Here is a 21,448-nt window from a genome sequence, read left to right as displayed (position 1 = left end):
CTTCTTTATATACCTTTGAAATTTTCAGTCAGCTGAGAATCTCCTCTGCTAGATTAAATAGCTTATTTTGCCCACAATTTCATTAATATTCATGGAAAGACAGATTAATTTTTTCAACCCACCTAAAAAATAGAATAAATTTAAGAAAGAGAAAGTAGATTTTTGGTCATCTTCCTAATTCCAAGAAGATAAATAATGATATATACCACTAAATAAATAACTAACAGGGGCATACACACCAATCTTTGAGACAGTCTTTTACTACAGAAAAGGACTGATTGTACCCAAGAGAAAAACAGGGAGAGCTGGGGAAAAGACCCTTTGCTGCCCATCCCCTGGAGAGCCAGTCAGCTTTTGCTCCACCATCTCCTGAAAAGCCAGGAGAGGGATCAGATCTCTCAGATGAGGATCCTGAGGCTCTCAGCACCCACGGGATGTTCCAGGTCTTTGGAGCCAGTGTGGGGAATAAATATTTCCCCTCCTCTGCCATTTAGTGCCATTTTTTACTTCACCAAAACTGTGCAGTTTGTTTATTCTATCTGTTAATGGAAACTGCAGTTCCCAATGGGAAGAATAAACAATTAATAAAAAATTATAAAACAAGCTGACGACCACGTTAGAAACATCACTAAATAAGTTAAATAAATCTCTCATTAAGGCTGCTGTTTTGAAAACATGAAGTGTTCCCAGCCCAGGAAGCTCACTGCTAAATAAATAATGTCTCATGCACATTTATAAGTTGCCCAGTGTTACTGCACTGGCAAACCAGCCTCATTGCCTGTTTCAGTTTGTAAATTCAGGTTGTCAATCTGAGATTACAACCTCCAGGGCTGTGTGAGGGGGGCTGGGGGCTGCAGGCAGGATCAAACAGAGCTACTTCATTTTTGCAGTCTGCAATCCTGAGAATCTGAAGCGTGAATGTATTTGTAGCAAGGACCTGTTGGGGAAAAGGGAGTTAGTCCCATCTTACAGATTTGCTACAGCAATGAATCTCTTTTCATTCACAAGTCATACGTTAGATCAGCACGTTTGTCACCCTCTGTCTTCACTGCCATTGTACCAGCAACAGGAGCACATTCAAATGACTTAAGAAGCCTTGAAAAATTAAATATATGTGAACCCCTTTAGGTGGTTCCCAAGGTCCCCATTTGATTCTTTCATTCCCTGCATTTGACACAAGTGCTGCAGCTTCCCAGCCCTCTGTTTCACCAGTTTTTCAGACCTTTTCAGGATCATTCTAGACCCAGGGATTCAGGAATGTTGTTCACACAAGATAAAGGGGACTCCAAGATCCTCAGAACTCACCTCTTTCTGAGGCTCCAGCCAGGGATGAAGAGGACTTGGACTCCTGATTTTTCATTCCATAGCTACATTTCCCAGCTACCAATGAGGTGTTTTGCAAACACAGCTGAAGAAGCATTGAGTTATGGCTCAGTAAAGGAGATCACCTCAACCTGGTGATGTGAACTAGTCTGAAAGCAGTGATCAGCTTTGGCAACCTTTTCTCCAGCTCTGCCTTCCCAGGAGCTCCCTATGCAGCAGGTTTGTGTGAGACTCATTTTTAAGCTAGAAGAAGTCAAAGTAAAGGTGGCATTTAAAACCCCTGGTATTGTTAAACTCACTGAGACCTCTTTGCCAGAACAGTTATCTTGGAGTAACATTGCAGAAAAACATTTAAACTGTTCTGTGGGAAGCATCTACCAGTATTAGCAAAACAGTTTAAAAACCTCATTCTTTGACTCCCCTCTAACAAAAGCAACCCCAGGGAGAGTGGTTTGTTTCAAGGTCCCAGGACCTGCATCTTTCAGTAATGGTTTTTCCATGACCTGTGTTTCATCTGCTCAGAACAGCCAAGATGAACGAGCATGGAAAAGCTCATTGCTGGTGGGGTGTCTGTCCTCAAGTCCTACAGAAGAGCATCATTAAATATTTCAGTAGATGTTTTCCTAAGAAAGACAATTACCTGTGCATTAATCAGCACGTTAAAGCATCCAGAATCCCCTTTAGCAGCTCCTCCATGCAGTCTGACAGAGCTTGTTCTGAAATTCCTACAGATACACGTAGAGTTGGGAGCTGTAATAATTTAATGCAAAGACACTTTGCAGGGCATGACTGATCATATCTGCATCTGCTAAATGGGAGGGAATTAGGCAGATGCTTGCCACTAATCATATATTTTTATTAATAGCTTAATTCATAAAGGAACTCTGAAAATCCTGGTAGATTCTTTAGATATTTCAGTGTAAGGCTCTCCAGAGGCTGCCACTGGTGCAAAGGTCTTCACTGGTGAAGTTATCTTCTCATTTAAATGTTACCTGCTGAAAAGTCAATAATCATTGATTTCATTTTCTTAGGGGATTTCTTAACCCTGGCCTTTGTCCAAAAGATGAAGTCCTTATGTAATCTGTCTTATGTTTCATTTTGTTGACTCCTTCTAACCTTCAGAGTAGCTTAATTAATAGTCTTTGAAGTGAACATAATGACTTGAATGTTCAAAAAGCTTCTGAACAAACCTTTCAGAAGAGAATTTTAAGAAAAAATACCAAGTAAGAGTATTGTTCAAAGTGTTCAAAGTATCATTTTGAATTAAAGGAATATTTGGGAGGCACTGTTGAAAATCATGCTGAAGTTAAAGTTAGTGGCCTCCACGGTTCTCCCTGCACCCCAAAAATCCAACCATTTTACCCCAGAGGAGAAGCAGGTGGATGAGGCAGGACATCCATGGCACATCTGTGCTGATGGGCCCAGGCACAGGGAGGGTGAAGGTCTCTCCTACCCCCCTGGGGCTGGGCTGGGGGCTGCAGACCCCACCCTGCAGGTCTCGGTGCTGCTGCCCCTGCAACACCGGGGCAGCCCAGCAAGAGCTGCTTTCCCTGCAGCTGGAACCTTTCCCTCAGGCCAGGAGCTGCACCACCAGCCAGGGCCTGTCTCCTGGGGATGAAAGCCTTTTTTTTGGTCATTCTGTAAGAATTCAAAGCTCTTTTTGCATTGGAAATTTTCCCCTTACTTTGCTGGGTATTTTTACCCCTGCAGATCACTCCAGCACTCCCACCCACTTGTAATGCATATGACAACTTCTGGTGCTTTCCAAGATCCCATTCTTCTGTCTTAGACAGCTCATCTGTAAAACTATCCAGATTGTCCCTCTGCCCCTCTCATCATTCACAGCTGAGCAGAGTTAACTTAATATGACTTACAAAATTCTTTTCCTCAGGAGATGACAAAGTAGCTGGAGTGGTTGCCATTTCCACGGCCTGGAAAAATGTGTCAAAATGCATCCAGGGTTGTGGTATCATCAGAGGTGGATCCTCATTGCTCAACATGTGGGTTTTTTTCATCTTGAAGATACACCTTGAACCTTGTAGAGGAATCTGAATTTTGAATTCCAGCTTCCAAAGAGATTAAGGACAGTCAGATGTGGTCATATCCCTGAGTGTGTTACAGCCTCGTGCATGCATAAATGAGAATCAAACTGATCCAAATAAGCTTCAACCATATTCTTGTAAAAGCTACAACTCCAGACACCCCTTTTCAGAGGTGAAAGTTTACAATTTGTGATAGTAGTTTGCTGAAAAGTATCTAAGGTGAATCACTCAAAAATCTCCAAGCCATCAACTCCCAGGATTTCCTCACCCCTGCTCCACCAGGCTACTGAGAATTGTCTGGGCTGGGGAAACAGACACAGGTGAGTGTGCCAGGGAGAGACCTTGCACAGAAAAGGTGCTCTGGCTGTCCTGTGGAAAAAAAGCATTTCCACTTCAACTGTGTAAAGAAATAATCCCTGTTCACTGATGTTGCTTGGTAACAGGTTCTGTTCTCCCAGCACTTGGGAACGCCAGGGATGTGAATGGCTGACCCCACTGCTGCATGTGTGAGATGAGCTGGGGAGCAGGGGCAGCAGTGGAGCCTCCAGGCAGCAGCAGGAGCTGCCCCATCCCTGGGTGTGCCGGGGGAGGCAGGGCTGTCAGCAGCACAGCTGCCCCTTCCCCTCCCCTGCCATTCCTGACTCTTGCCTGAGAGGTGGCTCCCAGTTGCTCCCTGCACTGGGGGGAGCTGGGTCCAGCATCCTCTGTCATTGTTAGACTCAAAAATGAACACTCATCCCAATGATGTGTGAATCGCTCAAGTAGCCCAGGGACTGAGCCCCTGGGTGTGCCTGAAGGCCTCAAGAAACCCCCAGCTGCAGGTGCAGCCCAGGGGGCTCCGTTCCCAGGCTCCCATTCCCTGGCAGCTGCTCAGAAAGCCAAGGCTCCACCACTCAGAGCTGTCCAGGAGAACAGTGGCCTCCTGGAAGACCAAACGGGTGGAAACTGGAAAGAAAACCTTTAGGGTTGTTATTATTGAAGCCAAAGGGCTGTTATCTTCTGAAATGCAAAGAAATCTTCACACACTGAGGGAATTGTGCTTGAGGATTTACCTTCATGCATTTGCATTTAAAAGGATCTTTCATTTTGGGGTTGTTTTCTATAACTTCTAGAAACTCTGATCTGTTCGCTGCTCTTTGTTCATAATGGTTAAAAGAAAACAAAAGGTTATTCTGGAAAACTCCAGACAGTAATTTCTGTGCCTCTTACTTCATAAATCAGCCTTTAAACGCATTTCCAGGCCCATTTATCAGGCATCAGTGACATTCAGTGTTCAGCTGTAGGTAGGTCACCGTTACAGGCGGGACCCAGCTCGTCGCCTTTACAGCTCGCTTGTTTGGGGCTTTTTGCTCTTCCTTTTCTTTTTAGCTGGTGATGTAAGGTGTCCAGATCCTGCTTCCCTAGCTGGCCACACGTACACAGGGCTGCTCACGGGCGTGTTGTGTGTGTTTCCTGCCAGGCCGTGGATGTCCTCCTGCAGCACGGGGCCTACGTGAACGTGCAGGACGCGGTTTTCTTCACCCCGCTGCACGTCGCTGCCTACCATGGCCACGAGCAGGTACCTGCAGGGGGGAGGTGGCAGGTGGGACACCCAGGCATCTCTAGGCTTGGTGCTGGGTGGTTTTGCTTTGCCTTCCAGAGGGTCCTTGCATGAATAGGCCTCACGAACTGAAGCTGCACTTCTGAGTCGGGCGCCAGTCGCTCTCAGTCTGAGCACCGACCAGAAATGTTTACACTTCAGTCCTTTGTGCAAGACCCCAGGAAACCTGGTGCCTTCCCCTCCAGGCCTCCTGCAGCAAATGAGTGTTGCCCCAGCTTTGATCACCTGTAAACAGGCTCAGAGCCAGATGTGTGTTTTATTTGCTGTTTGTTGATCCCACGGTTCAGAGGCTGCACGAGGAACATGAATGTGCCATCTCCAGCCTCCCCAGGGAAGGGCACAGCACTTCCCAGTAACCACTGAATGGCAACTCCATTGCTTGTCCTTGGAATTCACAAATGAAATTGTGGCCTCTTTTAAGGTAATGGAAAAAATGACCATGTAAAGAGCAGGATTTTCCATGAGGAACGTGACAAGTCCAGCTGAACTTGCCTCATTCCAACAGATCATGGATTTATTGAAAAAATAATCCCAAGTTCTGCCCACAGCTGGCATTGAGCCTCCCAATTCTCTTTCTCTTAGTAAAGTCTGATTGACTTATGGTTAATCTGGCTGTCCAGTCACTTGCTGTGAAGAGCCCTTTTATGTGAAATGTAAAGATGGGGCTATTTTGGCTTAAGCAAGACATTCCCTAGACCTTTTTCCAGGTAAAAGCATCTATTCTGGGACATTTTCAAGTTCCAACAGGTGACCTCCAGGCAGTGTCCCCTTCATTGCAGTGACATGTTACTTCCAGTGCAGTGAGAGTTGTTGCAGGAAAAGCTTTTGAAAGGGCAGAGTCCAGAGGCTCAGATGATTGACAATGTCTGTGGCTGAGTGACAGCAAGGATGATCCACGGGTGTGTTCCTGAGGTCCTTCTTTTCACACAGTGCACCTCCTCACCCAGTACCATGAGGAAGCTCCTTGCATGTTGGGCAGAGAGACCAGGTTGCTTCTTTGCCATCCTCCCCAGGGAAGGGCACAGCACTTCCCAGTAACCACTGAATGGCAACTCCATTGCTTGTCCTTGGAATTCACAAATGAAATTGTGGCCTCTTTTAAGGTAATGGAAAAAATGACCATGTAAAGAGCAGGATTTTCCATGAGGAACGTGACAAGTCCAGCTGAACTTGCCTCATTCCAACAGATCATGGATTTATTGAAAAAATAATCCCAAGTTCTGCCCACAGCTGGCATTGAGCCTCCCAATTCTCTTTCTCTTAGTAAAGTCTGATTGACTTATGGTTAATCTGGCTGTCCAGTCACTTGCTGTGAAGAGCCCTTTTATGTGAAATGTAAAGATGGGGCTATTTTGGCTTAAGCAAGACATTCCCTAGACCTTTTTCCAGGTAAAAGCATCTATTCTGGGACATTTTCAAGTTCCAACAGGTGACCTCCAGGCAGTGTCCCCTTCATTGCAGTGACATGTTACTTCCAGTGCAGTGAGAGTTGTTGCAGGAAAAGCTTTTGAAAGGGCAGAGTCCAGAGGCTCAGATGATTGACAATGTCTGTGGCTGAGTGACAGCAAGGGTGATCCACGGGTGTGTTCCTGAGGTCCTTCTTTTCACACAGTGCACCTCCTCACCCAGTACCATGAGGAAGCTCCTTGCATGTTGGGCAGAGAGACCAGGTTGCTTCTTTGCCATCAGCCCCTTCTGCACAGTCAGTCAGTCAGTCAGTCAGTCAGTCAGTCCTGTGACCTTGTGGCAGGGGACACTGCTCAGGGAGGGAGGTGAGGCTCTGGCTTTGTGGCTTTTGGGGACATTTGCTTTATTATGCTGACTGGTCAGTGAAACAAGTACATGGGTCTCATGTCTTGCCTTTGACCAGGTGTAACATCTGAGAGAATGAGTGAGCTCTTGCTTCTGAGAATGTTAATGTTTTCATAGATATGTAACTTAAAAATGAGTTTTATTGGATCTCCTCCCCCTGCTTTGGCTGTGATGAGATGCCCACTTACAGTATCACCCAATGGAATACTGCATGTTATCAAAATATGTATTTTCATGTGACATTTTAATTAGCCTTGATGAAATGTTTAGGTGACCCACCTCTTACTGAAGTTTGGAGCTGACGTGAATGCAAGCGGTGAAGTTGGAGACAGGCCCCTCCATCTGGCTTCTGCCAAAGGCTTCCTCAACATTACAAAGCTCTTGGTGGAAGAGGGAAGCAAAGCTGATGGTAAGAAAAGACATTTTGAAGGTCAACACTAACATGGTATTTTATAGACAGAGTCAGGCCTTGAATCTTGAATTTAGCTTCTTCACACACACTCTGTGTGTGTTTGTGTATCAGCTCTGGGCAACTGCAACAAAAAACCAGCAGTTGGAGAGTTTTCTTCTCAAGTATGCCTGGTTTGTCATCTCATGTGAGTTCTGTTTCCATTCATGAGTTAGACCTGAAAAACATCAGCAGAAAACAAAATTAGGAGTAATACACAGAGGTAGGTTACTGCTGAGACATCATCCAGTCAAAGGCCACGTGCTGAGTTTTTGTATCTCCAGTCAAAATCACTTCAATGCAAAGTGAGTGAGACACAGACGAGGGATTTTAAGTAAAATTATACAGCAAGCAACTAAAAATAATTCAGATGAGAAATTGCAAATGGTTAACAAGCAATTCCACAGGAAATGGACTTTTTTTACCCCATGCGTTTGCATGATGCACAAGATTCATACTCTTCATTGTGGGACATTTTGCATGAGAATGTGTGTGTGAGAGACAGGTTCAATGGATACAAAAGTCGTTGTTGTTGTTATTATTATTAAGCCTTTGGCATTCTCTGGAAGTTGGGAATCTCTGCATTCTTTTCCCAGGTGATCTCCCACTGCTGCCAGTAAAGCTCTGACATCACAGCTCAGTGCTGGACATTTTGCATGTGCCACAATTTAAGCCCTAGTCCAAGGTAAATCATGTTGCCACGCAGGCAGTGGTGCTGCAGAGCTCCCAAGCTTGCTCTTGTGTTTCCTCTCCTTGGGCTGTTGCAGTCCTGGAGGAGGCACTAAACGTTTCACCCTCCAACCCTGCTTTTCCACATCTGTCACTTGTACCTCAGGCATCTGCACACACCCTTGGGGCCATCCTGCAAAGCCTCACAAACCTTTACATTTAGAAGTCAAATTTTGTGCATATTTTTATTATTATTAATGCAGAATTTTTAAAATGCTAAACAGCATTACAATTATTTGAAAATTAATTTCCTATCCTCTGAATAGTTGTTTGTTTGTTTTTTTAAGTTACAGTACATTGCTGCTCTTTGGACCACATCATTGCTCTTTTTAACTTAAATGACACAATGTACAAGGTGAAATCTTGGTCTCCTGGAAGTCTATGGCAAAACTTGTGTTAATTTCAGCGGGGTTAGGGTTTTGTCTGAGGATATCCCAAGTTGATCTCCTCCTTGCTAGGACTTTTAACTACCCAGGCAGCCAAAAAAAGCTGGGGGGGAAACAGCCCGACTCGGATTATTTTCAGCCACGAGCTCTAGATGCTTCAGCACTGAGCTGATCTAATTGCAACGAAGAGGGGAAAAGAAAAGACCTTCCCTCACCATCACAAGGCAGTGGGAGGTTCACCATTGCTTAGACAGCTTGTTCCAAAAGGAAAAGAATCTGGGACACTGTTTCAGATTCTTTGCTTTAAAATCAGCATCTTCAGCACTGGAAAGGGAAGGACCCTGGGAGCACAAAGTCTTTCGCTCTCAAAGGAGCAGACTTTGAAACTTGGTATAAACAGAGCAGTGGAAGAGCAGCTCTTCAATGCTTAGGAATGAGAGTAATTGGTGAAATAACCTGGAGAGCTGTTGGCAGTACCTGTGCAGGGCAGTAATTGGTGCCATAAACTTGTATGATTTCCCTTACCATGACCTGACTGACCCGTAGCCCAGCTGGGGGCAGTGGCAGCTGCAGGAGGGCAGTGGCCACCAGGCCAGGCTCAGGAGGTCAGGACACTGCTGGAAAACACCACATCTGCAGCCTGGCAACAGCCAGAGCTCCTCAGCCCATCCACAGGGAACCACAGAAACAGAGCAGAACGGTAGTGCCCGTGTGTGCATTGTCACAAGTGGCCACGTGTACAAGGCCCGTATGTCACAAGCAGCCAGCTCTCCAGGTGCCTTTCTACACTCCATTTTGTGCCAGACAAGAGCTTAGCATTTACTTATATTCACTGTTTACTTGTAAGGCAACCTGAATTTTCGGTCTCTGACTGCAATTACAGTTGTTCTCTCTATCCTCAATTTAATATAAATATACTTTAAAATCTTAATTTTAAGAACTCTCTTGTACTCTTCTTTAGAAATACCTGTATCAATATTAAGTACGTTTTCCCATAACTCTCTTCTGAAGTGTTTTTGACTGATTTTAGTTTTGTTTTGACTCAGAACTGCTTCTTTTTAAGACAATTTAACCTGTTGTGGTTGATAAAAATCCTATCAATTAAATAAAAAACCTATCAATTAAAACAAAAGCCATCATCTGATGCGGTAGTTATAAATCCTTCCAGACATAATTTGTAACTGCATAAAGAAAAGAAAGATAAATTATTTCTCCCTTGTTCCATCTTACCCCTTGCTGTGTTGCAGAAGCTCATGGGCCTGAGAGCCTTGGTGTCCTTCAGGCCATCCTGTGGGCACATATCCTAGAATGCTGACATTTATTATTATAAAACTTTGACATTTATTTCCCAGTTGTTTATTGCACCTCAGAATGAATCTGTGTCTGGTACAGCATCGTAATAAAAAATAAAGGCTAACATGTCAAATGAATCTATAAAGTGAAGAATTATTTTAGAATAGAGAAATAAAACAGTTTCATTTTCCTTACTTTCTTTAATACAAGACTGCTAGGGAGGTTAGTGGGGGCAGTTAATGAAATTCACAGGCCACAAGCTTAATGTAAGTTGCAGAAAGCCCTTTTTTTCCTTTTCCTTGGCCTGAAATATAATTCATCATTGGAACTATCTGTCACTAGGCATCAGTGAAGCTGTAAGTTCAGCTCACTTAAAGGACTGCCCGTTTCTGTGAGCATTCAGCATTGCTTCAGAGAGGTTTTTAGCCATTCATTTTCATTCTTTTCATTTTTGTTTCTTTTTATTTTAATTCTTCCTTATGCTCACAGACAATCAAAAGAAGACAGAATATGTCTGGATTACCCTTTCTCCCAAGGATAGAATTGTTCCTGAGAGATGTTTGTAAAAATGGAGCTTAAAAGCCTGCATGGCACAAGTGAGGACACCTCTGCTGGACAGATTATTCCTGAGCAGGCTTTTCCTTTCTTGTAAACTGCCTCAGGGATCTGGTACCAGACTGAATTCCAAACTAAAAGCTGCACAAAGTAGACTGGATTTTCCAGTCCTATCAGTTATGATAACAACCAGTTCTGGTTGTTCTGTCTGTAAACATAGAGGGAAATGCATTAAGTGTCACAGAAAGAGATGCTCTCCTGGAAAACTGAGTGAGCAGAACTTGTGTGTCCCTGCACCAGGGGATTTTCACTGATATTCACCAGGTAACAGCTATTCCTAAGAATTGTTTGGTCTACATTGTGCTATTACAGAAGCATTTTAACACAGAAGTTAATGATAAAGGGTGTGTCAGTCTTTGCTGTACTGAAACAGCAGCAGGTAAAATCAGATGGTTTCAGAAATGTGGCTCTGCTTCCACCAGCCAACTGAAGCTACACTTTGGTCTAACAGGTCACTTGCTGATGGCTTTCCAAGGGCTTTGCTGAACTGGGACCCAAATCTTCAAGAAAGACTCTTGGTCTTGCTGAAAGACAATTGAATCCACTCATTTTTTTTAAATCCCCTGGTTGCTGATATTTTCTATCCTACAGCTGCCCCCCTATTTCACCCAGAATGTCAGAGAATATGAACCAGCCAGGAGCTAAAGAAATTACCCCAAAGGCAAATCCTTGGTGCACGTGTGCTTATTTGAGAGAAATTTAGAATCAGTTAGTTTCAGGTTTGTTTTGGTTTTAATCTTATGCTGTTGTGTGTTGATTGAAGCAACTGGTTTTGCAGGTAGAAGGACACAAGAACTGGTCTTCAGAGATTTATTTTAAAATACTTTTATTGGTTATATTTGTATAAGTTGTGTGCAAAACACACACAAAGATTTTTTAAGATGAAGCACTTGAAGGGCAAACCTCTGAAACCAAACCAGACCTTTGTATTACACAGTGTTTGTTTCCCATGTGAAATGAGATTGAACCAGCAGAGATAAACACCCTTCCCACCCGGCTGGAATGCACTAGATCTCCTGTTTTGCCCATTCTTTTATATAGTTCCATGTTACGTCAAAGAACACTCTCATGATCCTAAACACATGAAACACGTCCCTGAGATCCTTGCAGGGAAAAGGAGACATAGAGCAAATGGAAAACATTGGATATCAAGACTTTTCAATAAATTCTCCTCTTCCTTTCTTGCCTTTTATGGACTTAGATTTTAATACTGACTATGAACAATGTATCCTTATTGTGTCTCCTCCACTTTGGTTAAATTTCTTTTATGTCACTGCATAACTAATTTTAGTCCTTGATCCTGCTAGTCCAGGAAGTTAACATAAACCTATGTAAGTTAAGTAAAACAAATCCAACTGGATTTTACCTTAAGTAAAACAAATCCAACTGGATTTTCCTTTCCTAAGAGCAACAGTGAAGGACAATTCTCCCTACTGTTTGTTTTTGGTAGCTGCTGTTCCAAGTGCCCACAGAAATTTCAGTTTTATAGAAATGAAACCATAAATGTTTTAGCAGGAGATTCTATAACATATGCACAACACATAGAGCATGTCTAAATACCAAAACAGTTGTAAGTGTAAAGCACTTTCTTTGGTCTCTCTCGGGGTGCAATGGCAGTGAATGCTCAGGACAACGAAGATCATGTTCCCCTGCACTTCTGCTGTCGATTTGGACACCATGAAATTGTCAAGTTCTTACTGCAGAGCAGCTTTGAAGTCCAGCCCCACGTGGTGAACATCTATGGAGACACACCTTTGCACCTGTGAGTCCTGGAGAAGCTCTTGCACAAGGTTTGGGCCTGATGAGGAAGCTGGTGGTGTTAATAACTCTTTGCTGACTTCATCTTCAGTGCCTGCTACAACGGCAAGTTGGAAATTGTCAAGGAAATCATTCAGCTCTCAGGAACAGAAAGTCTCACTAAAGAAAATATATTCAGTGAAACAGCTTTCCACAGGTGAGATGTGCAACACCCTTCCCAGCAGAATTCCTCTTCTAGGGCATGCACTGAAATGACATCCAAGGGGAGGAACAGAGACAGCAGGGACCCTGCCAGGGGTGGGAGATGCAGGAGAGGAGATGAGGTGAGGGGTAGGACCAGATAGTGAATGGGGAGAGAGGGAGCAGAGGAGAGAGGGAGGAAAGGCACCAGGGTCCTCAGCATCCATCTGAATAATGGGTGTTCTCTCTGTCCACTGTGGAAGTTGAGTGTGGAGCCTGTTCTGCCCAGGAACCTGCTGCAGGCTGGATATTGCACATCAGAAATGAGATGGCAGAGCACTCTGCTCACCAGGCTGTAAGTTGGTAAATTGTTATTTAAGAGGCACTCTGCAAACCAGACTGTATTGGTTTTGCAGAGCTGTGCAAAATTAATTCCTGTAAGAATAGTTACAATGTTTCTGAAACAACAGAAATGAACATGCTTGGGTGGATTAATCACAAATTTGCACATTGCTAAAGATTCTTTATTCTATTACTACTGGTTTACCTTTGTGTAATTCTTTTTACATTTTTGGCTACCCAAAGGATTTGCCCTTTCCTGGACTATTGCATTCACTTTTCCCTTTATTTTTGCAGTGCTTGCACTTATGGAAAGAACATAGAACTCGTGAAATTCCTTCTTGACCAGAATGTTGTCAGCATCAACCACCAGGGAAGAGATGGACACACAGGTAACATCATCATCACCCCTGTTGTGTATGGGCAAATACACCAGCACCAAACACGTTCAGAAGCCACACACACTCAGGATTTCCAGGGTGATTCCCATAAAAATGTGAGGATCAGCACCCAGTTACCTTTCAGAAAGAACCCAGCTGTTCTGAAGGATGTTTGCAGGCAGGCAGAGAAGCGATGAGAGTTCAGTGAGGACGTGAGAGGCCCCTTAGCTGGTACATGAGCAATGAGCTGAGTAAAACTGACTGTCAGGCTTCTAGGCAGGATCGGGCCCACGCCTTGTTCTGCCAGGGACACAGTGTCTGGAGGGCTGCACACCTCCACGATCCAGCCACGAGCAGAGGAAAGACTTGTCTTTGCTTCCTTTTGGGTTTTTTCACACGTACAAAGTTGCTGAGTGTGATTTGGAGGTGTCAGGGAACCCGCTGACCTGGGGCACAGCAGGCTGGCTCTTGCAGTGCTGCTATTCTGTTTTCACCTCTTTCCTCGGGTATTTCTGATAACATATTCCTGTACCGAGGAAGTCCATGCATGCCCTGGAGCTGTTGCTGCCAGCCCTGCCCCTGTGCTCACCACTCCTCTCTGCTGTCCCAGGGTTACACTCTGCTTGCTACCACGGCCATATCCGACTGGTGCAGTTTTTACTGGATAATGGAGCTGACATGAACCTGGTGGCTTGTGATCCCAGCAGGTCCAGTGGAGAAAAGGATGAGCAGACTTGCTTGATGTGGGCTTATGAGAAAGGTATGTCAGTTTCCTGGTTTCTGCTACAAAATCCACAGGAGAAGAACAGCACAGGATGAGCCCTCAGCCTGTGTAACCTGCAGCTCTCACCAGCTGCTTTCCAGCTCCTGGCACAAAGGGCTATGAAAACCAGCCCTTTCTGTATCTTCTCAGATACCCTGTTAAACATCAGTTTAATTCAACACAAATTCAAGGACATGAGTATTTACCGATCAGAAAACCTGCAGCCTGTTGACAAAAGGCTCTTTCTGCCTCCAGTGCCTGCATGAGGAGCTTTAATTGTGTTGCTGAAGGAGGCGCGATGAGGAGCAACTCCAGAGTCAGCATCTGAATGTCTTACAAACAGGGATCAAAGCCAGGGTTTTCCATGGCTCTGTCACACTGTCCTACGTGGACAATGTGGGGGGGGGTTTCTGACTCCATGAGCTCTGGGATATTCCTGCTCCCTCCAGAAGCACCACAGTGCCATTCCTGGAATCCCAGACAGGCTTGGGCTGCACGGACCTTGAAGCTCCTGCTGCGCTGGGGACCAGGACCCTCCTGCCCACGCCCTGTCCTGGCCCCGGGACCCCCCGGGTGAGTGGGGCAGCTGTGCCTGAGGGGAGGGTCATGTCCCAGAGGGCCAATCATTGCACTCTTGCCCCTGGGGCAGGTATAAAAGGGCTCCTCAGAGACCTCCTGAGGCTTCCCTGGCTGGGCTGGGCTCTGCCCCTGCAGCCTCTGCTTTCCTCTGGGTACCCAGGCTGTTGGTCACCTCCTGCCTCCCGAGGCAGGAGCAGCCTGCCTGCCCAAGGTGCTCTGGGCTGTCACCAGGACCCTGCCCTTGGGCACCTCCATCCACCTTGGGACTTTCTGGTGGGGAAATAGTTGCCAGCTGAGGAACATGGGTTCCTTAGCCACATTTTTACAGATATTTATAGCTCACCGTTCCCTTTTCATCTTCCCCGGGGCAACAGCATCTGTCACCTGGGTATTGGCTAAACGAGGGAGAACTTGTCTTTGAAAAGCTGGTAAAGAGTTTTGGGTGTTGCTGAGCAGAACCCTGTGCACCAGACCCCTGAGAGGGTGAGCATGTTGTGCAGGTGCTGCTCCCCTCTGGCTCCTGCTGAGGGATGACGAGCCCGGCACCTGCACAACGCGCTGCACAAATCCTGTGCACTTTGGGACACTGCAACTCAGGTATTTTCAAGCACTGGTGGTCCTTGTGAGGTCTATGGAAGGCTATTTTCAACTTCCACATTGGGGTTTCTGGAGCAGGGGTTTTTCTGTTGCCACAGATCACAGCTTAGGACTAGGTCAATTTGTGAAAGTAACATACCTGGTTTTATTGGCAGGTGTTTCCTTTTATTTCTGTAGTTAGGAATCATGGAATGGTTTGGGTCAGAAATCACAGCATGTTTCACATTAGCACTGTTATATCCTTGATTACATGTTTTGTAGGCACATTATACTTTTTTTTTTTTTAACCCCCTGATTCTGCTTAAGTCAATTTAAATGAAAAAGACTGTTGTTTTTACCTGCAAGTCCTTAGATTCCCTCCTTCTTCCTTAGGCCATGATGCCATTGTGACCCTTCTGAAGCATTACAAAAGACCCCAAGATGAATCTCCCTGTAATGAATACTCACAACCTGGAGGAGGTAAGGTCTGAGAAATCACTTCATTGCCTGACTGCAGGGTCTGATCCAAAGGCTGCTGAAGTCTCTGGGAATGCTCCACAGACCTTCAGGAGCTTTGGATCAATTCTGTCTGCTGCAAAGAAAATCAGTGTCTTGAGAATCCCTGTTTTCCAGGTACCCTCTATTTATGTCAAAAGTCTTCCTTTATCTTAAAATATAGTTGTCACTTTGCATCACTCTCTAGAGAGAAAAGCTAAAAGTTGTGAGAGGAAGATCAATCCTTAGAAATCATTACTCATACCTTTTGACATCCCTAATGCCTTGTTTAGCCATTCCCTTCATGTTTTTCAGATCTGATGTTTCTTTGATTGCTGACACTCAGTGTATTTCTATAGTTAGTCCCCTTCATGATTTTTAATATATTTGGATATCTAATTCCCCCTTGGGAAGAGTTAATTAAGCTTTTTTTGCTACAAAAATAATCATTTTTATTGGCATCTGAATGGCAAGTGCCAAGAAGGGCATTAACAGGAGCAGTTAGAGAAGCAGGATGTTTTGCAGCATGTGGAGAGTGTGGGTCTGTGGGACAGTGTGGCTAGTCCAGGTGATGGGCAGGAGGAACCCTAGAGTCAGCAGCAGCATCCCTCTGCTTCCCACCTAGTTGGACCTGCTCCAGGTTCAGGCTTAGTAAGTCTCAACTGTGTGTAAATCTTTAGGGGACTAAGTTCTGCATCTACTGGAAATCTATTTTGGCAAGCAGTTAAGACACTCAGATTTTAAAATGCTGATTTCTAAAAGAACTCAGCTCCCACTCAAGCAGAAAAACAACAGATGATGTTTTCTGTCCTTGGAGAAGCTGAGGGCTTTGGGAAAACTGTCAGTGAACTAACCAGTGCCACGTGCCCACAGCTCGGTCCTCAGCCTGGACATCTCATCCGAGTTGCTTTGCAGAGCCCAGCTGACACCAGAGGCTGCACTGGCTGCTTCAGCACCACAGAAAGTCACTTTGGTTCCTCAGAGGCTGGGGAAGCTGTATGCACATTTCTTTCAAGAACTTAGCAATGTAACAGCACAACCATCTGTCTTTCTGTGCTTATGAGTATTTCCACCCCTTTATTTTTCATTCTTTGAGCAGCCATTGCCTCCTTATTTTACCAGTGCAGATGCTTATGCTGGTTTTGAATTCCATATAACTCGTTCTGTTCTTTTCTTTCAGATGGTTCCTATGTGTCAGTTCCATCCCCTCTAGGAAAGATCAAAAGCATGACCAAAGGTGTGCTCAGTGGCAAGGGAAAGCTTGAACTTTTATGGTCTTTTTACCCAAGATGTTTGTGTGTCTCAACATACTGCACAAGATTCATTACTCCTGGAATTTTCTCTGTTCAGAAATGTAAAGATATGCATAAGCAGCAGCTGTATTTCCCTGGGATAATTTCAGGAAACAATATACTCAGCTTTGTTGCTCAACATCATAATAATTTCTGTATTTATCTTATTTTCATTTCCTTCAGAAAACATATTTCTTTTTATTTCTTTGGAGAGAAGGATGTGATTGTGAATTATTACTAATCAAATACACAAGTATCCATGAATGCAAAGAAATATATTGAATTGCACTATGAAATGCCTGGATTATTGTTGCAAGAAAAATTCTGCCCCAAAATAATTTGTGGTCACCTGAACCCCATATTGATAAAACATTCTGGTTCGTATTTGTACTTTTAAATATTGCCATTTTTGTGGTGCTTTGAATTTTCCACTTCAGATATTCACTCTGGGTGTAATCAAGTCCTTACATCCTTTACATAGCAGCCCTGGGATGTTCCAGTTAGACCCATTCTGATCAACTTCACAGTAACGAACCAAAATGATTGGCAAGGTAGAGATGTTTGTTCACTAAATTAAGATGCAAAATTTAGATTCCACATGTCACTGAAGAGCTGTTAGTGGGGTTCCTGTGGCTGCTGAGAGGGAAGGGAATGGGATTCCCAGTGGACAGCAGGAACATCACCTGCACAGTGCCATGGCTTTGTGAAGCTGAATGCTCCCCTGCTGCCCTGCCCAGCAGCCTGTGTGACAAACCAGCGCTTTCTTTGCAGAGAAGGCAGATGTTCTCCTGCTCCGCGCTGGGCTGCCGTCTCATTTCCACCTGCAGCTCTCTGAAATCGAGTTCCATGAGATTATTGGCTCAGGTACCAAAAGCAAGAATGCATGCCAGCTCAATGTCTGGTGGTCACACCACATACCCTTGTGCCCACTTGTTTCAAATCATTTCAGGATCTTTTGGGAAGGTGTATAAGGGACGATGCAGGAACAAAATTGTGGCGATCAAACGGTGAGTTTCTCAGACCTTCCCCTCTCGTTTGGTTCATCACCTAGATGAAGTACCAAAAAAAACCCAACCCATTTGATGACATTTTTGCCTCTCTTGTAAATCCCAAGCTATCGAGCCAACACCTACTGCTCCAAATCCGACGTGGACATGTTCTGCCGGGAAGTTTCCATCCTCTGCCGACTGAACCATCCCTGTGTCATCCAGTTTGTGGGAGCCTGCCTGGATGACCCCAGCCAGTTTGCTATTGTCACGCAGTACATTTCTGGAGGGTCACTCTTCTCCCTGCTGCACGAGCAGAAGAGGTATTGCACCTGGGGGACAGGACTGGGAAGACTAGTAAACCTATGCTAGTGTAAATGTTACTCTGTTTTGGTGTAAAGCAATAAAGAAAGGAGCACACTAGAAAAAATTTAGCTTTGATTCAGCTTGTTTGGTGTAGAAGGGAAATTAATAAGTCATTGCAAAATTGCTAGTCATTATTTTACATTAGATTAGACCTTTACATACAGTATAGAACATTGTTTGGCATTTAAAACTATTTTAAAGGCTCCATGATTTACAGATAAGAACAGTTTACAGACATTTCTGTCAGTTTATTAACTGTGAGTAATTTTCTGTTTTTCAAAATACAGAACTCTTGATCTGCAGTCTAAATTGATCATTGCTGTAGATGTGGCCAAAGGCATGGAGTACCTCCACAACCTCACACAGCCCATCATCCATCGGGATTTGAACAGGTAAGTTTATTTCTTCATCCTAAAACTTCAGGGGATGTGAAACCTGAGAGCAGCAGGGAAGGTCTGCAGCCCAGCTGCCCTTCAGCCCCCTGCAGCTGTGTGGGATCTCCTGGACACTGATGAAGCTGGGGAAGGTCAGCCTGCATCAGGAGGGCTGGGGAATGGGGGCAAGGGGCTCTCGCCTTCACTGGAGGCTTCAAAACGTTTCAGCTGATGACAGACAGTGGTCAACTGCATGCTTAGAGTAACTTCACTGGCAGACCTCTTCTCTGAAATGTAGGCAATATTTCTACCATGTTTGCATCCATCACTCCTGTGGAACAGCCTTTGCACAATTTATTCCACCTCGTGTATTTTCCCAGGACACATTTAGAAACCAAAACATGAAATAACCAATTTCACCTGCCTTTGCCCCTCTAAGAATTAAGTCCTTGATTTCCACTAGTCCTTATTTCCCCTGAGGTTGCTGCAGAAATGTGAACAGGCCTCAGAAGGCAATCCCTGCTGGTTGGTTTAGGTGCTTGTCTGAAAAGGGAGCAACTTTCACTACTTAGCAGGATTTGTGTGTGCTGTGTCTACACCAGCAATCTCTCAGCCTGGCCCCTCTGCACTAACTTCTGCTTTGGCAGGGCCCTAACCAAGCCCCCTGGGTGTACTTAAAGAAGGGCAGGCAGGTGAAGAAGGTGCTGACTGACTGTTGCACTTCTTAGCCATGGTAGTTTGCCTGGAAACAGCTCCTCTGTATGTGCGAGCCCTGTGACAAGAAGCTCCCACAGAGAGGGTTTTTTAGAAGTGGGATGAAGTGGGTAGCAAAATGGGTTTTCTTCAGTGCCAGGCATGCAGAAGTGTTCACTTGGTTTGTATCTGCAGTGACCTGTCCTATGGAGTTGTGGTGATACAGTAACATTTTCCTGCATCTTGCTCTGAGTTTGCATTTCCTATGACAGTGATAGATGCAGTGAAAGATTCCTTGTGAAAGTCACTATTTAGGAAAAAAGAACTGGTTGTTCCCTTTGCCAGGTGAAGAATTAAACTTACTGTCAGACTGTGCCCAGCTCAGGGTTCTGGAACCAAATCCTGGAAATATGAGGAGCAATTTTCTGGCCATTGCTGTTGGCATCTCCAAGAGAAGCACATGGCTTGCACACAGGACAGGTTCTGCTTGCTTATTCCAACTGTACCTGCACTGACAGCTCTACAAAGGACACCTAGGAAGGAACCAACTTCAAGGGTAGCATTTGTCCTTTACTAAAGGGAGGTTTCTTGGGCTTAGAAGTATGACAAGGACACAATGTGTGTGCACATATGAGCAGCTGTAGGGGTGCCAGCTAGAGCCCACTGAACTCTGTCTCCTGTCTCTGACAGTGGCCCATAGTGACAAATCTGAGGGCCAGAATTGTGTATGATGATGTCTTAAATTCTCTCTTAGTCCCTGAGAACTTTGGGTTCAAAAGGATATTGTCAAAAATGATTTCCTGCTCTTGATGTCACATTTTTAAACAAAAGAATAACTCTGTGGTTGCAAAAGAAAGAATACCCCTGCAGACTGAAGAGGACAATCAAATCACTAATGCAAAAGAAACAGACACTTTTTTTAGTCTGAAAAATGCAGTCACTTCAAGCCAGTCTTTGGGGTTTTATGTGCCCTGGGTTAGCAATATTGGCACAAATTCTGCTTTATGCTCTGACCACACATTTTAGCATGCTTTGCTTTATTGACCTGCTCCAACATATGAGTGCATCCATCTGCTCCTGTTAAAACTGCTACAAGCACATCAGAACAGCTACAGTTAACCACTGCCAATTACACACCCAATTACTCCATTTCAGTGTGCAGAGATGGTGTTTCTGTGGGGGCATGAGGAGTGTGTAGTGAGATTGCTGATCTATTGTACTCGTCCCTGTAGAGGGACTGTGTACTGGCTTAATCTCACATTTAGCAATTCTAGAGTAGCAGAGCTTCATAAAATTCTAATTCAAATTCTAAGATTTTAAAATACCATTCTACTTCTCAAATCTCAGAAAAAAAACCCAAAAAATGAAAAACTGAATGTTTCATCTTCGTATGAACAAGTACGATTGACTTGACAAGCAGTGTCTGTTTATTCAGTAACATTAAGCTTTTTAGTCACTAACATTAAGCTCCGTAGAACGTTCTGAGTCAGTGCAAAATGAAAGTCCTTGAGTCTTTTGGCAAACTGATCTTAACCCATCTTATACAACAGGGTCTGGATTCAGAGCAAAGAGAAACTGATTATTTTGCAAACTTTCAGGATGTTAAATTGTGAGGAAAATTTTGGCACTGGGCAGAGCTTTTTTCACATTCACCTTTCTCAAGAAAAGAAGCAGCTATTGACAGCAGCTACATGCTCTTCTAGAGGCTTTTGGAAATGTTACAGAAAAAAAGGCTGTTAAGGCCAAGCCTTATTAGTGAGTGTCCAGCTCCTAAAGTGTGAGATGAATTCACTAGGATTCCCTGTGCAGAAACCGACCTGGATCTCAACCTGCAAAGAAGACAGGCTGGAAGCATGCCTTCTTACTACCTCATGTTTCTTTTTCTGCCTCATTTCTCCATGGCCAACCACCCATGTCCGTGACCTGCTGTCCTCCTCCTGGCCATCAAGGTTCCCTTCTCCTCACCCCCTTGACTTGACGCATCCTCGACATTCCCAGGGAGTCTCCCCCATTCAGCTTCATCCCTTCCCAGGTTCCTTCCACGCCACCAAGCCATGGAGCTCAGAGGGAGGTGCTTGCTTTTGGAGCTGCAGTTCTTGCCTCAGTCGTGGTGCAGGACAAGAGCCCCATGTCTGGATGCTGCAGCCTGTGCAGCTGTTGTAGGACTGCAAAGATCCAAGCTGTGGTTCAGCTTCATCCCTTGGCACTGCTGAGTGTTAAAAAAATAGCTCTGCTTTGAGGGATTTTAAATAATGCTCTCCACAAAAGAAAACCAAAACCAGTGTCTCAGTAGAGAGCCAAAAGCATATCATTGCCTCAGATGACTTTTACCAGATTATGTTTGTGGGGGTCAAAAGATAATTTGCTGGAAGGACGTGCGTGGGGTTCACGTGTGGTGCTGAGAGTAGCTTAACTGTGA

At 44.6% G+C, this 21,448-nt stretch overlaps 1 protein-coding gene across 1 annotated transcript in view; it reads left to right on the top strand.

Annotated features, from left to right (window-relative positions):
* The window catches only part of LOC104386047 (serine/threonine-protein kinase TNNI3K-like), a 74,537-nt gene that overhangs the window by 29,733 nt on the left and 23,356 nt on the right, over positions 1 to 21,448 (top strand). The window contains exons 7-18 of the mRNA XM_009994580.1: positions 4,825 to 4,923; positions 7,048 to 7,186; positions 11,866 to 12,010; positions 12,098 to 12,202; positions 12,823 to 12,917; positions 13,516 to 13,665; positions 15,217 to 15,303; positions 16,499 to 16,555; positions 17,382 to 17,474; positions 17,560 to 17,617; positions 17,725 to 17,919; positions 18,250 to 18,354. Of these exons, the coding sequence (XP_009992882.1) occupies positions 4,825 to 4,923; positions 7,048 to 7,186; positions 11,866 to 12,010; positions 12,098 to 12,202; positions 12,823 to 12,917; positions 13,516 to 13,665; positions 15,217 to 15,303; positions 16,499 to 16,555; positions 17,382 to 17,474; positions 17,560 to 17,617; positions 17,725 to 17,919; positions 18,250 to 18,354 (1,328 nt within the window). The remainder of the gene's footprint in view (positions 1 to 4,824; positions 4,924 to 7,047; positions 7,187 to 11,865; positions 12,011 to 12,097; positions 12,203 to 12,822; positions 12,918 to 13,515; positions 13,666 to 15,216; positions 15,304 to 16,498; positions 16,556 to 17,381; positions 17,475 to 17,559; positions 17,618 to 17,724; positions 17,920 to 18,249; positions 18,355 to 21,448) is intronic.

This window comes from Chaetura pelagica, unplaced genomic scaffold, assembly GCF_000747805.2.
Source record: "Chaetura pelagica isolate M959 unplaced genomic scaffold, ChaPel_1.0 scaffold243, whole genome shotgun sequence".
Classification (NCBI taxonomy): Eukaryota; Metazoa; Chordata; class Aves; order Apodiformes; family Apodidae; genus Chaetura; species Chaetura pelagica.
Note: the sequence above shows the minus strand (reverse complement) of the source record. Positions and strands in the feature narration are given on the sequence as shown.